This window comes from Ischnura elegans, chromosome 2 (assembly GCF_921293095.1).
Source record: "Ischnura elegans chromosome 2, ioIscEleg1.1, whole genome shotgun sequence".
Lineage (NCBI taxonomy): Eukaryota > Metazoa > Arthropoda > Insecta > Odonata > Coenagrionidae > Ischnura > Ischnura elegans.
The window spans coordinates 20563062-20586835 of NC_060247.1; the positions used below are offsets into that span (position 1 = coordinate 20563062).

The 23774-nt window shown below is 37.5% G+C and overlaps 1 protein-coding gene across 2 annotated transcripts in view; it reads right to left on the bottom strand.

Annotated features, from left to right (window-relative positions):
* LOC124153454 (lachesin-like) overlaps positions 1 to 23774 on the bottom strand; it is an 810730-nt gene that overhangs the window by 116506 nt on the left and 670450 nt on the right. For both annotated transcript variants that reach the window (XM_046526611.1, XM_046526610.1), the window contains exon 3: positions 4411 to 4611. In XM_046526611.1, the coding sequence (XP_046382567.1) occupies positions 4411 to 4611 (201 nt within the window). The remainder of the gene's footprint in view (positions 1 to 4410; positions 4612 to 23774) is intronic.

Genomic DNA, 23774 nt, shown 5'->3' on the forward strand with positions numbered 1-23774 from the left:
ATGGAAACAAAATAATAAATTTCAAATATTAATTTGAAAGATGTGATCACTTGCGCCAGTCTTTTAACTGCACGTTAACGATAACGCCGGCTTTTTATCCACCATTTACCATCGGGTTACCTTCTTTTGGGAATCCCTAACCTTTGCATGTAGCCATTCATAAAAATGATACGTCAACTGTTTCCCAGTTTTTACCATTTTATAACACATTACCAATAATAAAAGTTCAAAAAGCAATTGAAGTGAATTTAAGACGATTAGAAGCCTGTAAATAAATTTTAAAAATGAGCCTGAGCGAACGTGCTGAAAAAAATGAGTATCCTTGGATGGGAACCGAGTTCACTATTCCATCAGCACACGTTTTAGTACTACCATGCTGCTGTAGATGTAGATATACCACTTTTAAAATAATAAATTCTGTGGTGGAATGTACAAACCTTTATGGAGTAAAGTCTACTAAATACATTAACAACTACTGGCGATGCCAATTAATCGATTTAAAAACTGAAACATCATTACGTAAAAATGACATTCATCCATATATATTCAATTTCCGTCAAATTATGGAATTTATTCCATTATGGTATTGCTACTGCTTGATTGAAGTGTCGTTCAGCGTAAATTAGATAAAAGTCTATAATTCACTTACTTATTACAATGTAACTACGTAATCCAATGGCCTACAGCTTTAAGCGATAAGTAAATTTTAACAATTTAAAAGGAGAAAAGTTTTTAAATAACTGTGTCAAAGTGCAAACACTAGCTCTAAAACTGCACATTATATCACTTTCAAAAACACTTGTAACCCAAATACATGAACTACCATGGTTTTTAATTACTTTATTGATGTTTAATTTGACGAAATAAGGAAAAAGACCTCGTTACTACATAAATTTGATAAAATAATTTTTCTGGCGTTCCAAGGAGTATATATTCTATTAGATTCACGGCTGGTCAAGCGCCTCATCCTCGTTCCTCCATTTAATTTCCATTCACATCCCACGAACTCCTCCAAGATCGCGTCCTCAACGCACTCTCATGCCAGCATATGAACCACAGTCTAGAAAGCAAAACTACGAGACGCAAGGAGGCTGCTCGCCAGCACATCTGCCCTCACTTCAACATCTCTTTTTCGCTCCCCTTGATTCTCGCCCTCTAATGCGACGCTCCCATTCCGTGGGAATCCTTTCGCCCACCTCCTCTCCTTTTGTCCATCTCCTGCGGACTCTCCTCAACCGCAGCCCGTCCGTCCTCTCGGCAATCCCCCCTTCCCACTCCTATCCATTTCCGCTGTGGCGACACGCGCACTTCATTCCGGGCATGAAGAGAGAGAGAGAGAGGCAACCCCTGGCGAAACAAAATCATTTGGACGGCGAGCTGACGCTGCTCGGGCCGGGACGAAAAGCCAAGTGATGTGTGAGAATGAGCGCAAGGGGTAAAAAGGAAGGAAGATCTGTGCGTGAGTTACGCCATGACTCTTTCCACTGGTGGCAGGTGTCTTTAGGAACGCGTGATGGAAGGGTAGTGAGTCTTATTCGAGCAAATTTCTCCCGCACACTCCACGGAAAGGATTTCTGCCTCTAGAGCATTTTCAGCCCCGAATTAATGGGCTTTATTTTAAAGCCACATATCTTCTCTGAAGATATAGTAAAGTTTAGAATACGAATTCCATACGACTACTTTAATTACATAAGTGCTCATCTTGAGTTTATAATGGCTCATTATTTCTTCCAATAGCTTGAGAAACATCTAGGCCCAGGTTTTAGTATTTTTCTTACGTTTCTTCTACATGAAAATCTAATTTTATAAAATTTCACATGCACCACCTTCGCGTTGGCTGATCATAAGTCCTATTTAATACAGTTCAATATATACTTCTTCTTACAGTACAGTATACAGTACAATATATACTTCTTTTTCTTGCAGTCAATGAGTGAGGGAGAAAATCTACAGTTAGCTTTGCAGCATAACATCATTCATGCAATGTGAAGCAATCCACAATGCAGCCATGAAGGGCACATTAACCTTAAAAACAAATATCTAAATATTCTGAAAAATCGCATATTTGGCGTAACTAAGCATTGCATCAGCGATTCAAATAGATTGAAATTTGCCATCGACACGTAATGCTTAGTTGTAGTCATTTTGGATAACTCACGAATAATCGATAGAGTTTTATACAAAGGCACAAGCATCACTTAGGTCTATGCGAAATAATTTCATAAAGGCCTTGAGAGGGCCAATACTAGACAACAACCTCAATGAAACCAGGATTTCCTTCCACTATTTCAATGAATAGGCTAGCTTTAGCTTGCTGTGGACGCAGGGGGGAAATCAGACGTCAAGCTTTTCCCGGGGACGCTCCCCAACGTCTCCCCCCCCCCCCCTTTGCCGTCGCCCTTGTCCCCACTCGCTCCGGCTTCTCCTCTCCCTCCGCTTCCACGCATACTACAATTCCCACTCACCACCGCGCTTTCTCCGCCCCGCTAATGAAGAGTAACCGCGGGGGCAAATGTTGTCCCTTTCTCTTCCCCATACCTACCCCTCGTCCGTACCGCTCTTTTACTCCCGCCATGATATTTTATGATGAGTGCAAGACGAGCTGAAAATTTCGGCCCGAGTACGCGGACGTTTCCGAAAAAATTAAGGAAAATATTTTTTTACCACCGCTGATCGCTGGAAAGCCGGGAGCCTAACGGAGCGGAAGTCACTCCTCCATTTTTTTTGCAAGCAGGGACGGAAAAAGGGATTCGAGTTGACTGTGATTCTGTCATGCGTGATTAGCTAAGTCGATTGAGTCGCGAGCATTTCATATGCGAAAAGTCCTTATGCCATATAGTTTGAAGAAGATGGTTGGCACGGCGGAATTGATATAAATAATCTCTAGTGCCTAGAGGTTAACGTAAAAAGTGGTACTTATACTAAAAATGGAGATTTACTAAGCATCTACTTAGAATTTTAGACATGAATTTGACAAGTAAATTATTTATTTTCTCAATTGATCTAACATTACATTAATTCAAAAAAATTGAGCTAATAAATTCACTGTTGATTAGATTAAATTTAGATTCTATCGGAATAACACCGTTTACAGTGATTAAATTGTTTTTTTAGCCTAAATTGGTTCTCAAAATATTTAAACATATTTCGAAAACTGTAAAAAGTATACGCTTTCCTCACAAAGTTTCTGTTCGAAATTAAACTACTTATGTATGCCATGCACGCAATGTAAATCAGATACCTAAGTAGACAATGAGCATTGAATTTATATGATTTAAGTAAAAAAATAAAAAATATCATCAGTCACTGTTAGGAACTCAACGGTATACTTTTTCTGAGAAAGATAAAGATGAATAATCACTGGACATATGTTGAAAACTTAAGCATTACATTCATTGACACTGTTGCAACAAAACGAGTATACTTTTTGAGAAAAATATTGATTTTGTACATGTGGGTTCGATAATGAAACAAGAAGTAATTGCTGAATGCAAATTATCCAAATATAGATCTAAGGATACACATTAATGCCATTCAAAAATCTGCTTCAAAAGACCGATTCTTAGATCCTGGTAATTCATTGTATAAATAATTATTTCCGAGGAATCAATTCTAAATGTTTCTTATTGCATGAGCTGTATATATATTCTTATCAAATCAAGTAATCCACGTTTATCAATTCGGGGAACCCAAATATTCTGCTAAACTTGTATTTGATGTTGAGTCATTGAAAAACATAGTTCTGGTCTCCGTGGAATGTTTTCAAATCATGATCTTGATTACCTAAATATGAAATGTTGAACACACAAATCCAGACTTTAGACTCCAACAAATTTTAGAGAAATAATTGAGATTTACGATTCTCCAGATCAAAGGGAAGTAATGTTTCTTATAACCAACGGTATTTCTGCAATAAGACATATGTCTCAAAATATGGAAAATTAATATTCTAAATCTCTGTGCCCATGAATTTTCATCTCCTAAAATTTTTTGTATGGATGTTCAAAGCCAATGCATATCATTTTAACGATATAGATAATCACTTAGTGTAATTACATCAGTAATAAAAGGTAGGAGTTTAAAAATGCAGAGATTTCTATTTTTGTGAGGCGGAAAATATGAGAGGAGAGAAAATATTTGATGCGGAGATTGTTTGCATTCATTCATTTTAAAAAGGTTAACTTCAGGCAACAGGATTAAGAACTACAGAGCTTCAGATTACACAGAACGAAAAGCAAAACATATCGCAAAAATTTCTTTCATTATGTATTCATAAGCTAAAGCGCCAATCGCTATTTCAAATGTATGAGGATAGTTACAAAAGCATTGCTTAACTGGCTGAGATTTAAATTATCTTCGTAAATACACTTATGTAAACCTAATCAACGATTGGTTAGGATAAACACTTACCAAGGATTTCCACTGTGTGAACTTGATCAGGAGTGTCCGATGCTGATATTTGGCACACGTAGTCTCCAGCGTCTTGGGGTACTACCTTGTGAACCTCCAAGTTTAATCCATCGACGAGACGGAATCTTGGATCTCGGATCACCATTAAGGTCGATGCAGTGAGAACTGCGCTTCCTCTTCTCCATAGAACCACATAGGAACCTGGAAGAAGAAATGACACATACGTAAGTAAAAAAGTAAATACGAGTGTAAAAGTATAGAGCCAAAACATTGCTGACAATTTGTTGTTCAATTTCTGATTAACAATTTAGCAATTAAGTGTAGAAAATCAGACCGTTAAATATTTACAACAATTACCTCAAATGAAACAAATAAATTAAATTCCTTGTAAGCATGAAGAAAACATCATCCTAGTAAAATAAATTAAAGTAAAAAAGTATCCACATATAAATTACGGTGATACATTTTCCTTCCAATATATACATAATATTTGACTATATGCTGCAGATGTAGTTTTAACAGCTGAAGAGGGAGAGTCAAGAATAAAAGAGTGTTTTCAAAAATATAAGAAAAAATAGTTACGCAATTTTTAAACATCCAATGACTATGGAATCAGAAAAAAGAGTGAGGAAACTGCGAAAGACTCAGCAGCAGGAAGACCCAGTGAGGTGTCTATTAGGAGGAAATAGATTCAGCATCGGAATCGTTTAATGAATTAAATATGTTCACTAGATATATTGCAACATGTGGAGGAGGGTCTAACGTCTGGCCTTCACATGCTTCCCAGCTTGTAGGGCGTCGATTCTCAAGGATTGTAAAAAGAAAAAAAAACATGGTAATAAGACGAAGGGATGAAAGAGAGAATGAAAGCGTAGGTGAAAACAAAAGCGTGAGGAAAAGAAAAAGGAAAGGTGCCTGGTACTCATGCAGAAAAGGGGTGGTGAGGAAAAAGAGGAAGTGGAAGAAGGGATAAATAAAAGGACACTTCAGAGAACTTAGTGTGTCCCAAATGCTAGGCAATCAGCGGCATCGAAGTGGAGCCGCCCAGTGGGCGGAAGGAGAAACAGTGCAAGGGGCACTGGATGGAAGGGGGGGGAAGTGAAGGGGAACAATGTGGAGGGGGGAGGGTGTGGGTCCAGGAGGCTGTGGAGAAACAAGGATGGATATGGTCATTTAAAGGAGACGTATCCGTCGCTCGTATACACAAATGGTGCCGGGGGAACGATAACTGATTTATTTCACACAAAAACCTCACTGAATGTGAAATTATGCGCTTTGAAGCCCTTCAGGCAATCTTTGATTATTTTATCAAAGTTTTACTAAATATTAAATTTTGCAACTATGTACCGGATTGAACAGATACAGAATTGATGCCGGATGTATTAGTGAAATTTTTAAAACACTAATCAATTAATTTATGAGCACGCTTGCTGAAGAAATTAAGGAAAAATATCGTGGACCTCTAAATCGTTGCTAAGGTCTTCAAATTTCATGCATGGAAAAAAGTGGGTACATGTGGTACAATACTCTTATAAATGTATGTATGTTAGGTACACTAGTTACGGTAAAGTATCAAAAGCAAAAGAAAGTTATTAAACCACATTAAGTTCATTAAAATCATTTCTTCTAGAGAGGCATTATACATTCCTTTCGTTGTGTCATTTTAGCTACAATATAAATCAATAGGCATTTTCAGACAATTTCATGAAGAAATAAATTCATTCAGTCATGACATAAAACTTTAAGTGCATACTGGGGATCAACTGGGCTTCTCCATTTAATAATGGCCCATCACTGCTTTTTCCGTGCAATCAAAGCAATTGTAGTAGACGGGGTGGACGCGGAAACAGTCCTCAACCATCCCCTTCATGACCTTATTTTCCCCTAAGCATCTTCACATCTCTTTTGACTAACATACGGAGATTTCACAGGGATTTTCGTAACTTTTCTTAGGGTGAATACGAGTACGAGTGCACTCATTTACAAAACCACACCGTGACAAACATATTCCGTCGCCGACAATGAATATTTTGCTGAAACCAGTTCACGGGCGAACAAACGATGGAAGAGCATTAAAATTGAGGAACTCATCAAATTATCCTCCAATCAGATGCTTTCTTTTCGTATTCAATTAAATGAGGGAAGCATTATTCGGGGAGGGCATTAAATGACCAATTCACTACGAAATCCTATCAATGGATCCAGCAAAAAGATGGTATCTACGAGATTATGGAATAGAATCTCCCTTCGTTCCGAGTAAGGTTTTTAATTCGATTTGCTTGCTCTCCCTTATGGCTTGGCCATAATCCTGTGAATGTCACCCCTTATATTGAGAATAAAGCAGCAGAAAATCAGGATACACGTGGTTCAAATAATTTCCGACTCGTTCAAAATCCACAAAACACCGAGTACTATGTGAGAATCGAGGTTTGGGGCTGGGATGGAATAATTAGCAAATATGCGAGGCAGTGTGATTTTTCCTTCTTCGACCAAAAATTACCTCTAACGCAATGGAGTCCTCCGTCGCGCTTTAGGGTTAAGTGTGCGATTTAGGATAGATTTTGGACGAGAAAGAAACGCTAATACTTATATATACAGTTAAATTAAAAAGAAGAACTTTGTGCTTTCACATTTATATTTATTCACGACCATGGTTTCAACGTCAAATCGTCTAACGTTGAATGAATCGCTTGTGTTAATTGAAAATGTTATGAATCGCTTTCACCAACTTACGCCTCAAACAATCAACTTATATATACATGTAAAGTTGCCCTTTTTGACCATAATTTATCATATAATTACATTTTAAAAACTATTACACATCAACAACCCATTGGTAAACTTGGCAGTGGTAAATATAATCCAAATAATCTACAGCTAAAATTTGAGAACCCAATTTTGGAAAATATTGCGTGCTGACCTGCCGGAGAAGCTAAATAATAAAATAAAAATGCCTGAATACGTTCAAATGTCGAAATATTCGAATCAGACATAGCTCAAATTATTCTATTTTTTTATCGAAATTTATTAGCTGTTTTCATGGATAATGATAATACAATGGAACCAAATTTTCCAGCGCTACTTAAAGTATCTTAAACGTAGCTCTATGGAAAGCTTTTAAAATTGAGGGTCAAAAATGACAAAAAATTTCTATTACTCCACACATACTTGTTCATAGACATCAAAATGGCGGTCACCCAAATTTATCAGAACCTATCCACCAATGGTGAAGTGGAACGGAAAGGAAGGTATGGGGATCTTCTACCTCCTTCTCTCCGTCTTCCAAAATTGAATCTGGATCACCGTGCGGGGTTAAGAGAGGGATTTGCTGGAGACCTTTTAGACGCATGCATGAGGGAGTAAGCGAGCAAGAAGGGAGGCTTGGTGGGGAGGGGATTGGAACAACGAAAACCCTTCGGAATGAGCGCGGGATGGCTGCGAAGGAGGGAGAAAGCGAGAGAAATGGAGCAGGAAGTGAGGATGGAGTGAAGTATGAGGAGTGCGAGGGTGTATTGGAATGGAAATGTGAGCTGGATAAGGAGCGTGGGAGTGAAAGTGGAGAAGAAGAGGATGAATATGATGGGAAGGGAAGACTGTGAGGGGGCAGAGTGAGGAGAGGAAAGGGAGATGGGAAAGAAAGGAGAGAAAGGTTAAGATGAGAAACCGAAAGCGTGTGCAGAGGAATGGAGCATGGAAAAGGTGAGCGGGAAAAACAATGAGATCCGGATAAGTAGGGAGGGATAAAATAGGTAGGACTGCAAGATTGTGAAGGTTTAGAAAGTAAGATTTGATTGAAGGAGTGGAAGAGGTGATTTGGAAAAGGATCTGGTGACAGTATAGTGGAACACAATTTAAGGACATAAACAATTGGGAAAGTAAAAAAAAAAAATGAATAGATTCTAAGATTGATTCGGAAAACTGGCAGATATGGCGAAAATGGGATTGTAGACTTAAAGAAGAAAGAGTATTTACGCGACAGAGGGAAATATTCCTATCGGCTCAGACAAGAAATATAAAAGAAGTGAAAAAGAAAAATTAGAGTAAAAAAGAAAATGTAGAGAAGAAAGGTGATGAAAGTGAAAAAAATTGTAAAATTGGTAAAAGGTAAAAGAGAGAAAAATACAGGATAAAGGAGAGTTGGAAAGTTAAGGAAAATCATAAAGGGTAAATTATACGACTTCGAAGAAAGGAAACTTGGAAACTAATTTTAAATAACAGTGCAATTACGTAAAATCCATAAAAGGTAATTATTGGACTCCCATCAACCAGTGATTGCATTGAACAAGGTGTCTCAAACCATACGGGGAATGCACAAGTATTTCTGCTGGAGGAAGTAATGTAGGTTTTTATACTCAAACACAAGCACAAAGAGCAGAACTGCAGAAAATTCTTCTAAAATTCATCTTATTTGTAATTTGGTGAATTTAATACCTATTTTTCAGGCCAGTCATCAAAATACATTAGACACAATCTTCAGCAATAATTTATTATTTTAATCTATTCACACCACACTGATATATAATGGGCAACAAATTTCTGATGAGATTTTACTTATTACTTAGTAGAGACGTATGCATATTAATGGAGAAGATTAATACTTAATTATTCATTCCTTTTTTTTAATGCATTGCATTACATCCATTAAGTTCAGTATATTCTTACCGGTAAAAACCTTGCGTAGTCATTGGAATCCGCAGAAAAAGTAGTACAGATGATGAGATGGAGGGAGATAGGCGCAGAGGAAGAGCAAACGGAGATCGGTGGATGGCCCCGAAGGTAAAGAGAAGGGGAAGAAATCAGGAGGCAGACTCGAAAGGCGGAAAATGAGGGCATGAGGGGGCAATAATTGCGCTCCACCGATGTCAAATTAGGGCCACGAGTCCCGCAGAGACAAAACGAAAAGGGCAAGAGGTCTACTAGAATTCCAATTGGCGGTCGTGAGGGAGAAATTGGAACTAAGAGTATTTAAAGACGGGAGGAGAGGCACGAAGCCAAGGGCCTTTTGTGAATCAACAACGAACCTAAAGCCTGATTTGCTGCCCTTTTAAACGCCATGACACGAGGCATTAAGCTTGTTTCGAGCCGCTGGGTTTTTAAAGGGTGTATAATGGAATTAAAATGATGGAGTATGGTAGTTAATTTTCGCCAAATCACTAACGAGAGTTTTATTAAATAACGTTCTCAGTGTGCTGAAGTTTATCTATCAGATCAGGTGTGAAAATAAAAACATTGGTGTCGCACCTGTTTCATAGAGGGTTTTGGAGAAAAATCCGGCATGATAAAAATCAATGAAAGGTCCGCATAGTCAAATAAAAATGCTTCGAAATATTCGCCCAAAAACAATGCAAGGTCATAAAAGGGACTGGAAAATATATCCCCTGAGGGAACAACATATTAATACCATGAAAACAAAAGGTATTTTTTAAATCATACGCCAGTAGATCACAAGCGAGAGAGATGCTTTGGAGACAAAAGATAAAAAAAAAAAAACTTAACGCGGAGGGAACTCAACTTTTGCACGGTGATGCAACACGGCCGAATAAAGCGAAAGTTTGAGGAAGTAGAAAAATTAAACCCCCCTTATCCTCTCCCTATTTATCCTTCTCTCATACACAGGGTATCTCTATGTCCGCTTTGAGCGGTGATGAGAAATAAACCAACCGGTACGGTACGATGTGCTATTCACCTTGACCCGAAAGGAAGGCTTAAATTGAACTCATTCAAAAGTGGCGACATCGATCTTTGATATCAATGGAGGGGTTGAGCGGAGAAACTGCGGGCAACCAACAGCGCCACCGAACAAAAACCTTTGTCACGCTCGCGAATGAGTGCAGTGGCCCATCGCGATCAAAGAACAGGACGTGGCATTGGATCTTTTGATGAGATGGACCTTTAGAAGTAGGCCAGGGAAAAGAGTGGACGAGATTATCAGGGAAATATTGGGATAAACGGCGAATAGGTGAGAAATTGGATGGAAAATTAAAACTGAAAGTTTTCGTTGCACATTATTTTCAACTGAGGGCGAAGAATCTAAGCAAGAATGATGATCTAATACCTGCAAATTGGGGTTAGTCTTCTTTCAAAGTTAGAATGGATGAAATTTCTTGACCATTTTTATTATAATTGTCTTGAATCATTACCTCTTTGAACTTTCCTAAATGGTTATAGCTATAAATTGGAGTATTCTACACAACGGTTGGGCTAAATAGCCTTATTTTTTTATTGCTACTTAAAATTTCAAAAAACTACTTAGCAATATATACACGTACACACAATAATAAGGAAACGAGGGGGGGGGGGAGGGCGATGGAGAACTACTCTTGAGCAAAGTCAACGACATTTTAATTTAGTAGACATTATAAACCACCCAAAATCACTGATATCATTTTATCTTTAGTGATTTATGTCTAGCTGAAAATTTCAAATTATAGGAAGGTTAATAGTTTAACTGAAATATGCATCAACAATAAAACTCCACATAAAAGCATAAGATAAACACATACATTTACTAATATATTATCCAAACTTTACAGCATCGGTAGGGGCTGGGTAATTTCCTTGCTCAAAGGCAGTGAGTCTGAATCTCACCTACGTAGGTTTGCATTCCTCGTCCAAGGGATGGATGCACATGTGTACGTCCAACCAGTTAATTCTAGAATTGGATTATGTTTTCCTAAATTTCCTTATTCTGTTCAGTTCTAATTTTATTTTCTTTTTATTGGCAATTACTTACACTGCTTATTTTTCTGGTCGCTTCTTTTTCGATGTTATGGGAGACTAGAACTGGAATATGAACCACGTCTTAATTTCTATTTCTTTTGGTGAATTATTATTATTGCTAAGCTCATTAATCTAGAATGGTAGAGTGTGTGATGAAAAAGCGAGAAAACAGTGTAGGACAGAAAAAAGAGAGCAGCCCGCAAGCAGGTAAATGTGAAACTTAAAGGAAGAAAGGCGCTGCGGATGAGTGAGGAGGAGAGGTGAATGGTATGGAGGAGAGGGGAGGAAGGTGGGAGAGAGTGGAAGGGGGAGAAGGGCACAGACAATGAAAGGGAGTGGAGCATAATGAGGAGCCACTCGGATCCGGAGGGGAAGAGGGGTTTGATGGAAAGGCAGGCGCGGGAAAGTGCGAGGATTTGGAAAGAGCGCCTCGACACCGTGGCACAGTCGTTGCTTCTCCATTGGCAGCCAGGCGAGTTGAGGGAAAGAGCGGGTGAGATACAAGGGGGAGTAGGAGAGGAGGAGGAGTGGGATTTGAAGGTGAAGAGAATGTCTACCAGAGAGTTTGAATGAAGAGGAGGCAGGTATGCACAAAACTCAACTCAGGAAACGAGGGAGAAAGTAGGCATGATGAAAGTATGTGATGAAAGGAAAGGAAAAGGGGAGAGATACGAAGGAAAAGGAGAAGGTGGGGAACCAGAGGGCTAAAAGGGTCCCAATTATGAGGAGACCACAAGAGAGTTTCGCGGAAAATTTAAAAAAAAACAACGATAATAAAGCGTATGGTGCAAACAAAATGGAACCAGAAACCTCCACATGTTTCCGGCAAAAATTTCCAGCGTATCTGAAAAGTTAAACCATGAAGTTTCTTGTTATATTGTGGTTTTACACAATTTACTCCGCACGAAAATTTTGTTCCAGGCATCTCACACCCTCACGCAGAAAGAGTTGAAAAGAAAAAAAATCATAAAGGCTTTTTGGAAACGACGGAAAATATAATTGGGTGTCATACATTTTCTACGAATAACTTGGATACCTTTTTCCCTTGTACCTGAATGCAATTTTTCAAACATGCAGACACGACACCACCAATTAATTTGCGAATTTTTTTTTAATTAATGAAGTATCCTAAACGAGAGCGCATATTTAACCAATATTTACCGACGCTCCAGTTGCTCCTAATTATTTCCTAAAAATGTGGTGGGTTTACCACAATTGCCTGCCAGCACAACCTGATCTTCACTTTATTAGATCGTATGATTATAATTTACACAGAATTGGATTTATTAATTCACTTACTCCACCTATTTCGAATGAATAACGAATTTATATAAAACAAGCACGTACATTCTGATGAACATGTATGAAAAAGATGATTTATTCTGCTTAATATTTCCTAAAACCACTCAAATGCATATGTAATATTTCATAAAAGAAATGCAACATGCAACAACAGTGCAACATGAATTGATTTTCATAACTCCCGGACGTTTTTTGAGCGACGATGTGTAGAAAGTTTAATTGTTAAAATAAATAAAGAAGAACTTTAGGTTGAAAGCGTTGGATATACAGTTACTCATTGATTTAATTAACTGTTGGATCACAGGGAACGCACATAAATAAGCATATTCAGGTCATCATATTTATTATATCATTATATTTACTCCTATGAAACACATGAGTATTCGTCTGTAGGCCCCTAATGATGAGGTTAGTACGTACATATTTTATGCGACAGCCATAGCGTTACAGTGACGTATCTATAATTGCCACGTGATGTATGACGATAAATCCATATGTCCTATTTTTATTGACACTTAAATAGGTCTAAATATGTATTTAAATAGTTCTGTTTTAAATCAAACTTCAATTATAAATAGGCATCAATGTATTCCATTTGGTAAAACCAACATCAGAAACTAAGATATTATATAGCCTAAATTCTTATTCCATTTTGAGCTATCATTGAGTACCATAAAAATTTAGTAGACATTCTAGCTATATATTTTGCACAAATTAATCTGTATTTAACGGATGGTGGATCTTTAAAATTTATTAAATCGTTACGAAAAGCGACAAGAATGTGAAATGATAGTATGGCACTCGTACTACGGCGGAATCACATATCATCGCAACAGCTGGTATGGTGCATTTATTGCCAAGCACAACGCAAGGGAAAAGCTTAAAAATAACAGTCTCCCATAAATAGGGATAGAATTCTTTCGGCAGAGATAGTCTAGACCACCATAAACCGTTGGAAAGGAAAACACGAAAATTTAAGATTATATACTTCTTCACGTCGTCATCGAGTATAAAATTCACTATTTAGACAGAATAAATGATTTCTTTGGCATGTCCTATTTCATTTTATTTTAAAAGTTTTACATCAAGTCACGTACGAAAATTGTTAATGCCTTTAAATGCACATAAAAATTCTAACGTTGAACGCTAAGACCATGCAAAATTATTGGCATGGAAAATCAGTATTACATATTGCTCTAGTTTCTCTAAGTTCAAAAGTAATAAATACAGACGAGGTATGAAGATTATAAGTTTGCTTCAATGAAACTTAGATGACTTATACACTAAGTTATAGAAGATTCTAGTAAATGTTGGAAAAATAAAAGGATTTTGCTCATTAAAATGCGAAAAATATGCTTTAAGACTGATGAGTATTTAAAGTATACGTGATGCTTAGACGATAACCCTGGACAAATAGCTATAAATAATAATAGCGATATATAATAATAGCTAAAAATATTTTTTGCAGTCATCTATAGATACAGAAATCCAAGCAAACACAAAAAATAGCCTCAAAAATCTGAGATAATTCAAGAAACTAAATTACAATCATTTGGGCAGGAAAATTTACCTGTCTAATGAGGCCGACGGAGATATGAGTATACGATAAATTTTATTAGTCGAATTTTCGAAATTAAAGTTTATTTCTTTTTTTCACGGGAAAGTTCTCTATTCACTCATATTTTTTGCTGATTTAATGTTCAGTGGAAAAAGTAAATATTTCAAAAACTCTTCCCGACAAAATATTGCGCACAAGAAGAAGGCAAGAAAAAGTTTTTGGCATTGGACTTTTCAGCAAAAGAAATCAATAAATTGAATGAGTTGTAAAAAAACTTGAACAGAGGCGTACATTTTAACAATTATTTATAACTCGGTGAGTGGATAAAAATGCCGAAACATAATAATACAGCCACGCTGCCGTGGTAATCATATGATATAACGTAATTTTTATGTACAGTTTTTTGTAATACCCCTAAACAATCAAGAAAAACAATCGTGCGCGAAGATTGGGACAAAATCTTCTTGAGATGATGAATATGCAGCTACATAGTATGAAAATATGGCCGAAATACAAATGGGAAGCAAAGTATACTCAACAAAAAGAGAATTGAGATGTATATTCTTATTGAAAACTGAGCATCTTTTAGTTTACATTGTGCATATAGCGAAAAGGAACCTTTTGACGATGAATTTATCAAAGACTGTTTCCAGTAAAATATAGAAGGCACTGCTATGAAGTGACAAAACCCATACGCCAAAGAAGCAAAGGGTCATGCGCAGGAAAGAAGAATATGAGAAAAATAAATTTGGAGAGTGCAAGCGGCAGGAATGCAGTTAGGGCCTAAGTTAGATCCTTTTACCACGAGCAAGATATGAGACCTGAAATAATCCACGTAAAAAGTGACGAGGCTGCGTGAGGGACACTTCAAGATGCGCGGCAAACGATCACAGCCGTCTGGCGTCCCCCAACGCGCCATGTCTCGTCGTTCCTAACATGCGCTTCCATCCTGACGCATATGCAACATGGTGTTACTTATATGCTCGCAGGTTTTGCCTAAGTTGCTGCGACGCTCGAAAAGGAAAAAAAATCCCGCCACTTATAACCAACGCAACGTGCGGAGATGGAAAAAACTGAGATAGATATTTGTGCCCTCGGGATAGCGTGGATACATATATATATATATATGCATGAGTGCAAGGGAACCTTTCTGTACTTTGTGGGAGAGGGACGCATTCAGGAGCTTAGAGATGCTGTGTAAGGGGGGGGAGAGGCTCTAGAAAGGGATATAAATATGGGTGAGAGACGGGTCAAAGGATGTCAGGCGAAGGTTGGGAAGTGGGGAGGCGGGAGGGATTTGTCTCCGGCTAGGACTGCCATATGCGACGTAGAGCGGGGGATGCGAGAGACTGTAGAGTGGGGAGTTTGAAGCCGGGTACGCAGGTGCTGCGGGAAGACAGAGTGGAGCATGCTGAGGGCAGAAGTAATAACGCAAACGTGCTGAGAGGCGGTGGGACGATAGGCGTCGGAGAGATAAATAACACGAACGTCCCGGACGCGAAAAATATCGATGGGAAGAATTGATTGCATGAAACTGTGGAACGGATATGATCCTGATGATGAGAAAAAGATTTGGAGACGGAGGAAATGAAGCCTTAAGACCATTTTTATTTGTCTTCCTCGGATTAAAAAAATAATTTAACAAATAAAGTATAACAGCAATTTTATGGAAACATACCAATTTTTAACAAGCGTGAAGAAAGTATAACAAACTTTTAGGAATTAATAAAGGCGAAGTGCCAGGATTATTTTTTCTTCTCAATTACCCCCGAAAACAGCACAATGAGTCCTTTACAACTAGAGTTTAAACAATCAATGACAGACGATCACACACACCAATGTTCTGAAAGGGGCAACCTAACTAGGCGGGACTCGAACCCGTGACCTTCGATATGGTTGGCAAGGACTTATCCCCGCCGCCACCGAGGCCGACGTATAGATAGTGATAGAAGTCTAATTTTTCTTAATATTTTTATGAAAAAAACTGCCATCCAGGTTCTTCATAAACGATAAATAATGTCCACAGATATCATAATAGTAATTAATTTAAGTTTTATCAAAATGGTATTTACGTAGGCGTATTTTTTAATTCTTTAAAGAGAGAAATCATCAATGTAGGAGTTATATTAATATTATAAATGCTTAGGCAGAATATTAAGAGGAAATTTTGAAGTTATGATAGGCCATTAACATTTAATACTGTGGAGTTTCCGAATGGAGTATTTTTCCATCATAATGGGTATTTAAAATTCCAAATAACCTAATCTTCGGTTACGTACCTTATGCATTAAAAAACAATAATGGTAAATTTTACTGTAGGAGAAAGCTAAATTGGTTTTAGCTTCCTTTATCAGAAAATTATCGCTTATGAAATGCTCACATATTGATAAATAATATCTTGAATACAATTTCTTATTTATAACATCATGTTTTCGTTTTTTTTTATTCAATTCGATCCGCTTTCTATGATACACAATATAACTCTCCTTTCCATTCATACGTCGTACTTTTTATCCTAATCTTTCTCATTATCTTAATACTTATTCATTCAAATTAGATTTTATAGCTGGCTGGTTATTGAAAAATTACATAATCTACTATAAACTCACCTTTTCTAAAATTTTCTACATTTCGGGAAGCATTACTACATTACTACCTACTTAACTAATGAAGCTCAAATGTTTGGGATTGTTTAAACCCAAGCACTCAAAACGTTACGAATCATAAGACAGATACTAACCAAAACGATCGATAAGACGCGGGAACAGTGGAGGAGAAGAGACTAACCACGTGACTGACCTACCAGAAACGCTTACGACACATTTCTTGAGTTGACGTGGAGCTCGCATCTTGGTGAAGGGGAAGTTATGAGGTGTTGACGATTGCGACCTTAATGAGAAAACAACGCGGTGTAAGCCTGCGGTTGGAGGGGAGGGGAAGGCGGGGACGAGGCGGGAACTGAAACTTAGTGAGTGCAGGAAGCATGACGGCTGCAAAAGAATCTGGCGAATATAAAATTTAATAAAGGGGCGGAGATACGATGACTCTGACGTTCAAATGGCGCTAAGAGTAAAAAAGAATGAGCTGCGAAAAGTTGCAGGTCGAGCTGATATTTTTTAAAGTAACTACCCGCCAGGCAAGTGTGAATTAACTATGAAGTTTATTGTTTATTTTACAAGATTTAATGATATTAATGATCTCAAAACATAATAAATCTAAAATATAAGGTTGGATTTTAAAAATGAAATATAAATATGAGATTTAAATTAATATTATGACTATATATTTATAGCATACAGCGCCGATGTCATTTATGTACAGTACTCATTAGCCCAATATAACAATAAATTGTGAACAAAAATTGCTGACGCTCTAATTTTGAGACGAGATTTTAGTTGTAAAATTTATCCATTTGTGCAAAATGAAGGCATCAAACTTGCCCTTAAAATATCAGAACGTAACTATACATGGAGAATTGTTTGTCGCAGCACTCCATAAAGCAATTTCCTTCAAGAGTTAATCCCGCGTTGACCAACACCAATACTTAAAGCATACAGATTACGAGCTAATACAACGGCATACTTTAATAAAAAAGGAAGTGGCAACTCAATAGGATACAATTTTATTTCATTTTGGAGGAGGAATGTGGATTGAAGTTTGATGGAGCAGATTTTCCTGGCTTTTGACCATCTGCACAGTTGATAGTTTTGCCAGTTTGGCAGCAATTTTTTTTCAAGTCACCGATGATTATAATATGAAGACATTAAAGTCACCCGAATGAGACTATTAGAATACTAACGAAACTATTGTCCAGGCAAAAGGGAACAAAACAGTGAAAAAAAAACTACTCAGCTGAACCAAGAAGAGTTTTTACTCGATGATTACCTTTAACTATAATTAAGCGAAAATAATACTTATTTTATAATTATTACTTCCGCTTACATGACTATTTCTTTTAAGAAGAAAGTGAAAAAAGAATTTGTTAAAATGTAGACGCTTTCGATGCCGATAAAAGTATCCTCCAGTATTTTCACGTATTCTATGTTTTATCGCTCCATTTGCGCAGAAGACGTTTTCGCTAGCAAACTTCATCAAGTCGCAGGAGTTTTCAGAGATCAGTGCCAAGAGGAGACGTCTGCCAATTTGGTTAATCAATGGTATTTGAAAAGAAAAAAAATTGACGTGGTTAAATCCTTAAACACCACTCCATTTAACCAATGTGAAATAATTTTCAAAACATACTGGCTATGTGAAGTAAACAATCGGATTGATTTTGTCCGAAATGAGTGTTTTGGCACAGCACAAGGGACTCTCGGGTGATCTAACGAGAGGCGTGTGGCCAACCTTGATGATGAGTTTCTTTGCCCTCCTTTCAGAGCGGAGGCAAACCCCTATTCATTGGGTGCGAGTGAGAGAGGCAAAACTCGTTAACTTGAAGGAGTGCGAAGATGGCCACAGTCAAAGAGGCCGGAGGGAGCGGCCGAGGGAAAGGTCGTAGATGGTTGGAGTAGAATAAAGGGGAGAAAGGCAAATGGGAGGAGTGAAGAATAGGGAGGAAGGGGAAACAGCTGGGAAGGGGAGGAGAAGAACCTCGGAGTGTACGGTAAATAAATACATGAGGATGTGCAAGTCTAGCTGTGCCATCGATTTGCGGCTACTTTTAATGCTACAATCACGTTTTTATTGGCATTAAAATCAGGGCTAAAATTTGAGCTCGGATTACGCCATGCTCAATTCAAAATTATTTACTCAAACATGGCAAATTCTCGTTACCACTGATCTGGTTCTGGTTAATACCGAAGAAAAAAAAATAGTTCCAAGCTATCACTAGATACGTTTATACAAATGGATAAATAGCAAAGTTAGGTAATACAAAAATGAGCTTTTCTTTACTTAACAAAAAAATAAAAAGCTAAATAAATACATATCAAGGTTGATGGATTATTCAAGCCTCACAACTTTCAAGTAATTACCAATACCTTATATTGACTTGCACATTCATGTACAAACCTTGTATTCGTTCAATTTATATGCCATAGTTTAATTTTTCCATTATAGATGGTTGGGGAATTTTTTCATCTACCAGAAATGCAAACCTCTAAGCCTGAAGTTTGAGGCTTGTCACAAATTATCGATTTCTTTGTCACGGACAGTAACGCATTGCTGACCCACAGAGCTAACACAGATCAACTTTCAAAATAAGGAAGAAAAATGCCCGACCATCCAAACCGCTTGATTCCAATCACTGTTTGAAGAAAAGAAGCTGAGTAAGTGCGAGAGAGGTGGTAGCATGCGGAAAGATTGAATGGAGGGGGGGCGGAGAGAAAATGTGCGACAGCGGTGTGCAGGGACGAGGAAATGGAAGAAGAAACATTTCCGAATCGAGTTGGTGCGAGGGGAGAAAAGAACGCAAAATAATGTGAAAGTTGGGGATAACATATGAGAAGAGCGAAGAGGCACCGCCAAGAGGAAAAAGATGGAAGACAATAAGAGGGAGAGAGTAAAGGCCAGACTGAGTCGGAAAGGGTGGCTTTAGAAGCAAAGAGAGAGTGAAACAGGAACGATGGAAGTTGGTAGACGATGGATAATGGGACGGCGGCCGAGAGGGTGACGTCAAGAGGAAAAGTAGGTAGCTGAGTTGATTTATCACCCGGCAGCTGGAATTCCACTTTTATTCCCTTCCTCTGTATATCACACCATACTCATTTACGCCTTTTGCTAGGAATTGAAGCTCAAATGCATATTCGGAAGAATCAGTAGTTATTATTTCATCGCTAGCAGAGCATAACACTACCTTCTGCCTTCTACGGCGTAATGTCTCTCGGCGGGGCGCAGTTTATCAACGACATTTACAAGTTTCTCCTGTGACAAAAATCCTCAATAAAAATCCTCAATCAAAAATCCTCAATCCTGTGCCATCAAATACCTTGACCTTTTTCGCTTTGGAAGTTAAAGGAAAGGGTGTTTGAAGCTCACCCGCTAAAACCTCCTGCAAAACATTCACTCAACGTGTCATCTAGAAGGTTGGATTAGACTTGCAAGTGCGGTCCCTACCGCTAAATAAGCAGCAAGTATGTTAATCTTGCATATTCAGGGCAGAGTAAGGAATTTCTTATCTCCCCTGAGTTAATAAATCACCTATATTTAGCATAAGCTATCAGTATTCTGAAAAAGGGTTGATAAAACCCACGACAAGCGTTAGCTAATCATCACATAAAATGTAGCAGGAATAACGTTGAATTTAACTTCATATCCCATTCAACGCGACGGAAGTACGTATACGGCTCCAGTACTCTCCATACAACAGAGAAGCAGCGGATGGAATAAGCATAGTGAATGGACTTTCTGGATGCCTCTTTTACCCAGACCAAGGACAAGATATATTATTATCTGCATGAATGTAAATAAATGACATAAAGTAAAACCAGCACAACAATTTATTTTCCTATTGATCTCAATTCATGGTGTGTGGTGTAAGAGCACATCAACCGCCGTCAAGCTGAGGAGAATTACTTTAAGCGACTTACAACTCCCCTATACACAACCCGTGCTCCGTTTCACCGAAACTTTTCCATCAAGCAAGAGAAGATTTTCGACGAGGCACCTTACAAGCATCACCAAAATTAGTGCCTTTACCCATGATAGCAGAAATAGGTAATTCTAGCTGACAGTTTCGCATCGTTAAAATGCTCAAATATGGACGTTCGTTTCGGTTGTATTTCTGTAATCAGCGAATTGATTCGACATCTGGTGAGAGTAGCGACTGATGAGACATTTAATAATTCCATGATATAATATCCAAATCAGGAAATTATTATTTTGAATAGCATCGATAAATCATGAAAATCCCATTTAAATCAATAATGACGCTATTGTGGCATTAAAAAAAATTTACGTGCATCATAGCATATTTTTTATTCTATATGTTTTAATTTCCTAATTCATGAGTGGTGAATACATTGGGCAATTTATAACAAAGGCATTCTATGTAAATACATTAACCAGTCTTAAATAAGGTGTTATGATGGATCAATCCAGTAATAAACGCTTTTATCGGTAGAAAAATATAAACCAGGAAGTGGTAGTTTACATAAGAAGAAGCATTAACGACTTCTTCATTCAGCAATTCTCAAGATGATCGCATAAAAATTTTGTCTTTTGATAAAAAGGTTACATAACATTCTTCACGAACAATCTCGAAATATTGGATATTTTACAAGTAAAAACATGCTTTTGCTAATACCATTCAAATTGACAATCTATTTACGGAACAGCGAGGAAATGAGAATCATTTTTCATTTCATTGCTGCAATAACATTTTTAAAAACGAATAGTTATAAAATATTACGTATATTATTCAATTGGCATGCAAGATGGGCCGCGAAAAGCTCAGAATCTTGCTTCATCACCTATGAGGTAGGCTAATGTAAAAGGACGATTAGATTAATGAGCATTTACTCTGAAGAAATTCTCTTGAAACGACATTCAAGAGAAAACTTTGGTGGTTCTGTCGTTTACCTGAGAAGGTCATCATAGCAAATGCTGTCATATCGATGTGAGCCTTGCTGATGTCGCGATCTTGGAAACATTAGACCCAACCTTCATCTTGAGATCTTATCAAAATATCTTGCGGCTGATATTCCGCTCGCTGAAACGTAAGTGAAACGTCAGCGATGCCAAAATATCTCATGGTGACGCTTATATGCCTAGGCAAGCAAAAATCGTCGTCACCTCTCAATGTTTCGGCACGTTTCCCGCCTGCAGAACTTGGGAAATGAATCCGGGAAACTTTCAAATAGCTGAACTCATGAGTTTCTTCTACGCGGCTCTTTGCAAAATGGAACATGAACTATTCCGTGCTGCCACATGAAGCTGGGGTGCAGATGATCCTACCGCCCCTACACCTTCGTCCTGTTTGATATTATTTTATATGTAATTAAATGTTCGATATGATTTAGGTATCAAAAATTCCTTATATTATTGGCATATTTCCAGAACTTCTTGTGAAATCGCAAGGTATGTTTAACGCTTTGAAATAAGAAATCAAAAGTGGTAAATAAATTAATATTATTTGTTTCCAGGAGTACATTTTCGACTTTTTCTAGGCAGGATAAGAGATAAGTTCACGTAAGGTATTCATATTTTAAATTGGCAATTCGAAAGACAGTAAATATTGTAAATTAATATAAATAATTAAATAAAATGTTACAAAATTACAGCTTTTTTTACTGCACTAAATTCTTGCTTTTTTTGCTGCACAAAAGCTTTATTGGTCATTATATCCACGAAATCACAGGGTGTAGACTCCAAACATTGACAGGACTAACCTTAATAATCTTACAATTACCGTGAAAATATTACGACTACCTAGACACAAGAGTAACCGTCTTATCTGTTGGGTAGCTAAAATATCTTAGACTGGTATAAAATTTTTTTCTCTGTGCGCGTCATTTCATTAAAAAGTGAAAGAATTTAAAGATAGCATTTATCCATGTACAACGAAAAATATATATACAATGTGACGGGTAAAATAACTGTAAGCTGAATTTAGCTGGGACTGGCTAGAATTAAAATGAGGCTATCAAACCTTTATTAGCAAAGCATGTCCATTAAGTCAATATATTCAAGCCTACCTGCAGCGTAGGCCACAAAACATCGCATAATTACGGTGAGGCGTCCTCCGCCACCTGGGCCCCATAGTACCCATTTCCTTCGTTAGGCAAAGAAAATTAGCTTAAAATTATTCAGAAAATCACTGTTCATGCCTCTTCGCTCTTCCATTTCAATACCGAGAGTGCATTTTGTTGATAAGCACACTTTTTGGCTGTTTCAGAGAGAAAGAGAGAGAGCCTTTCCTCGCTCGCGCGCGCCAGAAACCCCGTTCTTGATGACTCCGCGGCATTTATCACTCTTGTAATGAGTCGAGATTAAAGTGCATCGCGAATGCAACGCTCAGGCGCACAAAGACTGGAAGGGGGAGAGGAGAGTGCAGGAAAAGGGCGAAGGAGAGGAGAAAGGAGAGGAATAGGAAGGTAGGATTTCTGGCAGAGGTTGATGGAAAATTGGGTGGACTGACAGATTTCAGCCTAAAACATCCACAGCAGCAATGTGCTAAGTAATACAGATTACAATGTAATGCAAAAAGACAAGAAGTGCAATCTTTAACTAAAAAATGTTCCAAATTATATACTTTTATGAAAAAAGTAACTTATCAACACTTGAAAACAACATTGCATGAACATAAACTAATACAATTCTAGTAAGTCCCAGTTAAAATTAATGAAGCCCTGTAAGATCTACATGTTTTAACTTTGCGTTATGAGATTTCATGTGCCAAATTAAAGCATAAAAATTAGTACATCGACAAGCAGGTTTAAATATTTTTGGCTTCTCAAAAAAGATTATATATTTTAAATGTTTGGGCTTGGATAAATAATAGATGTCTTAGCTTCATAACTCAAAGGAAATTTAAATTGGGTTTGCTTTCAAGATAAATATGAAATTCAACAATGGATCTTTAAATTTAGCATCAAACCTCACTTTTCTTTTGCATGAAAATAAGATGGCCAATTCTAACTTTATTCTTTTTGCGCACGTTACACTTCCTCAACTATGTGTAAATGGATTGCTCAAACATTGATTTTTAGCTATGGAAATATTTTTTTGTTTTTAATTAAATGCTTATGTTTTTATATCATCATGTGTAGCCTACTTAACATTCTTTAATCATTTAATTAGGATACCATAAAAAATTAAATAATAAATGCCAAACCAGACGAAAACT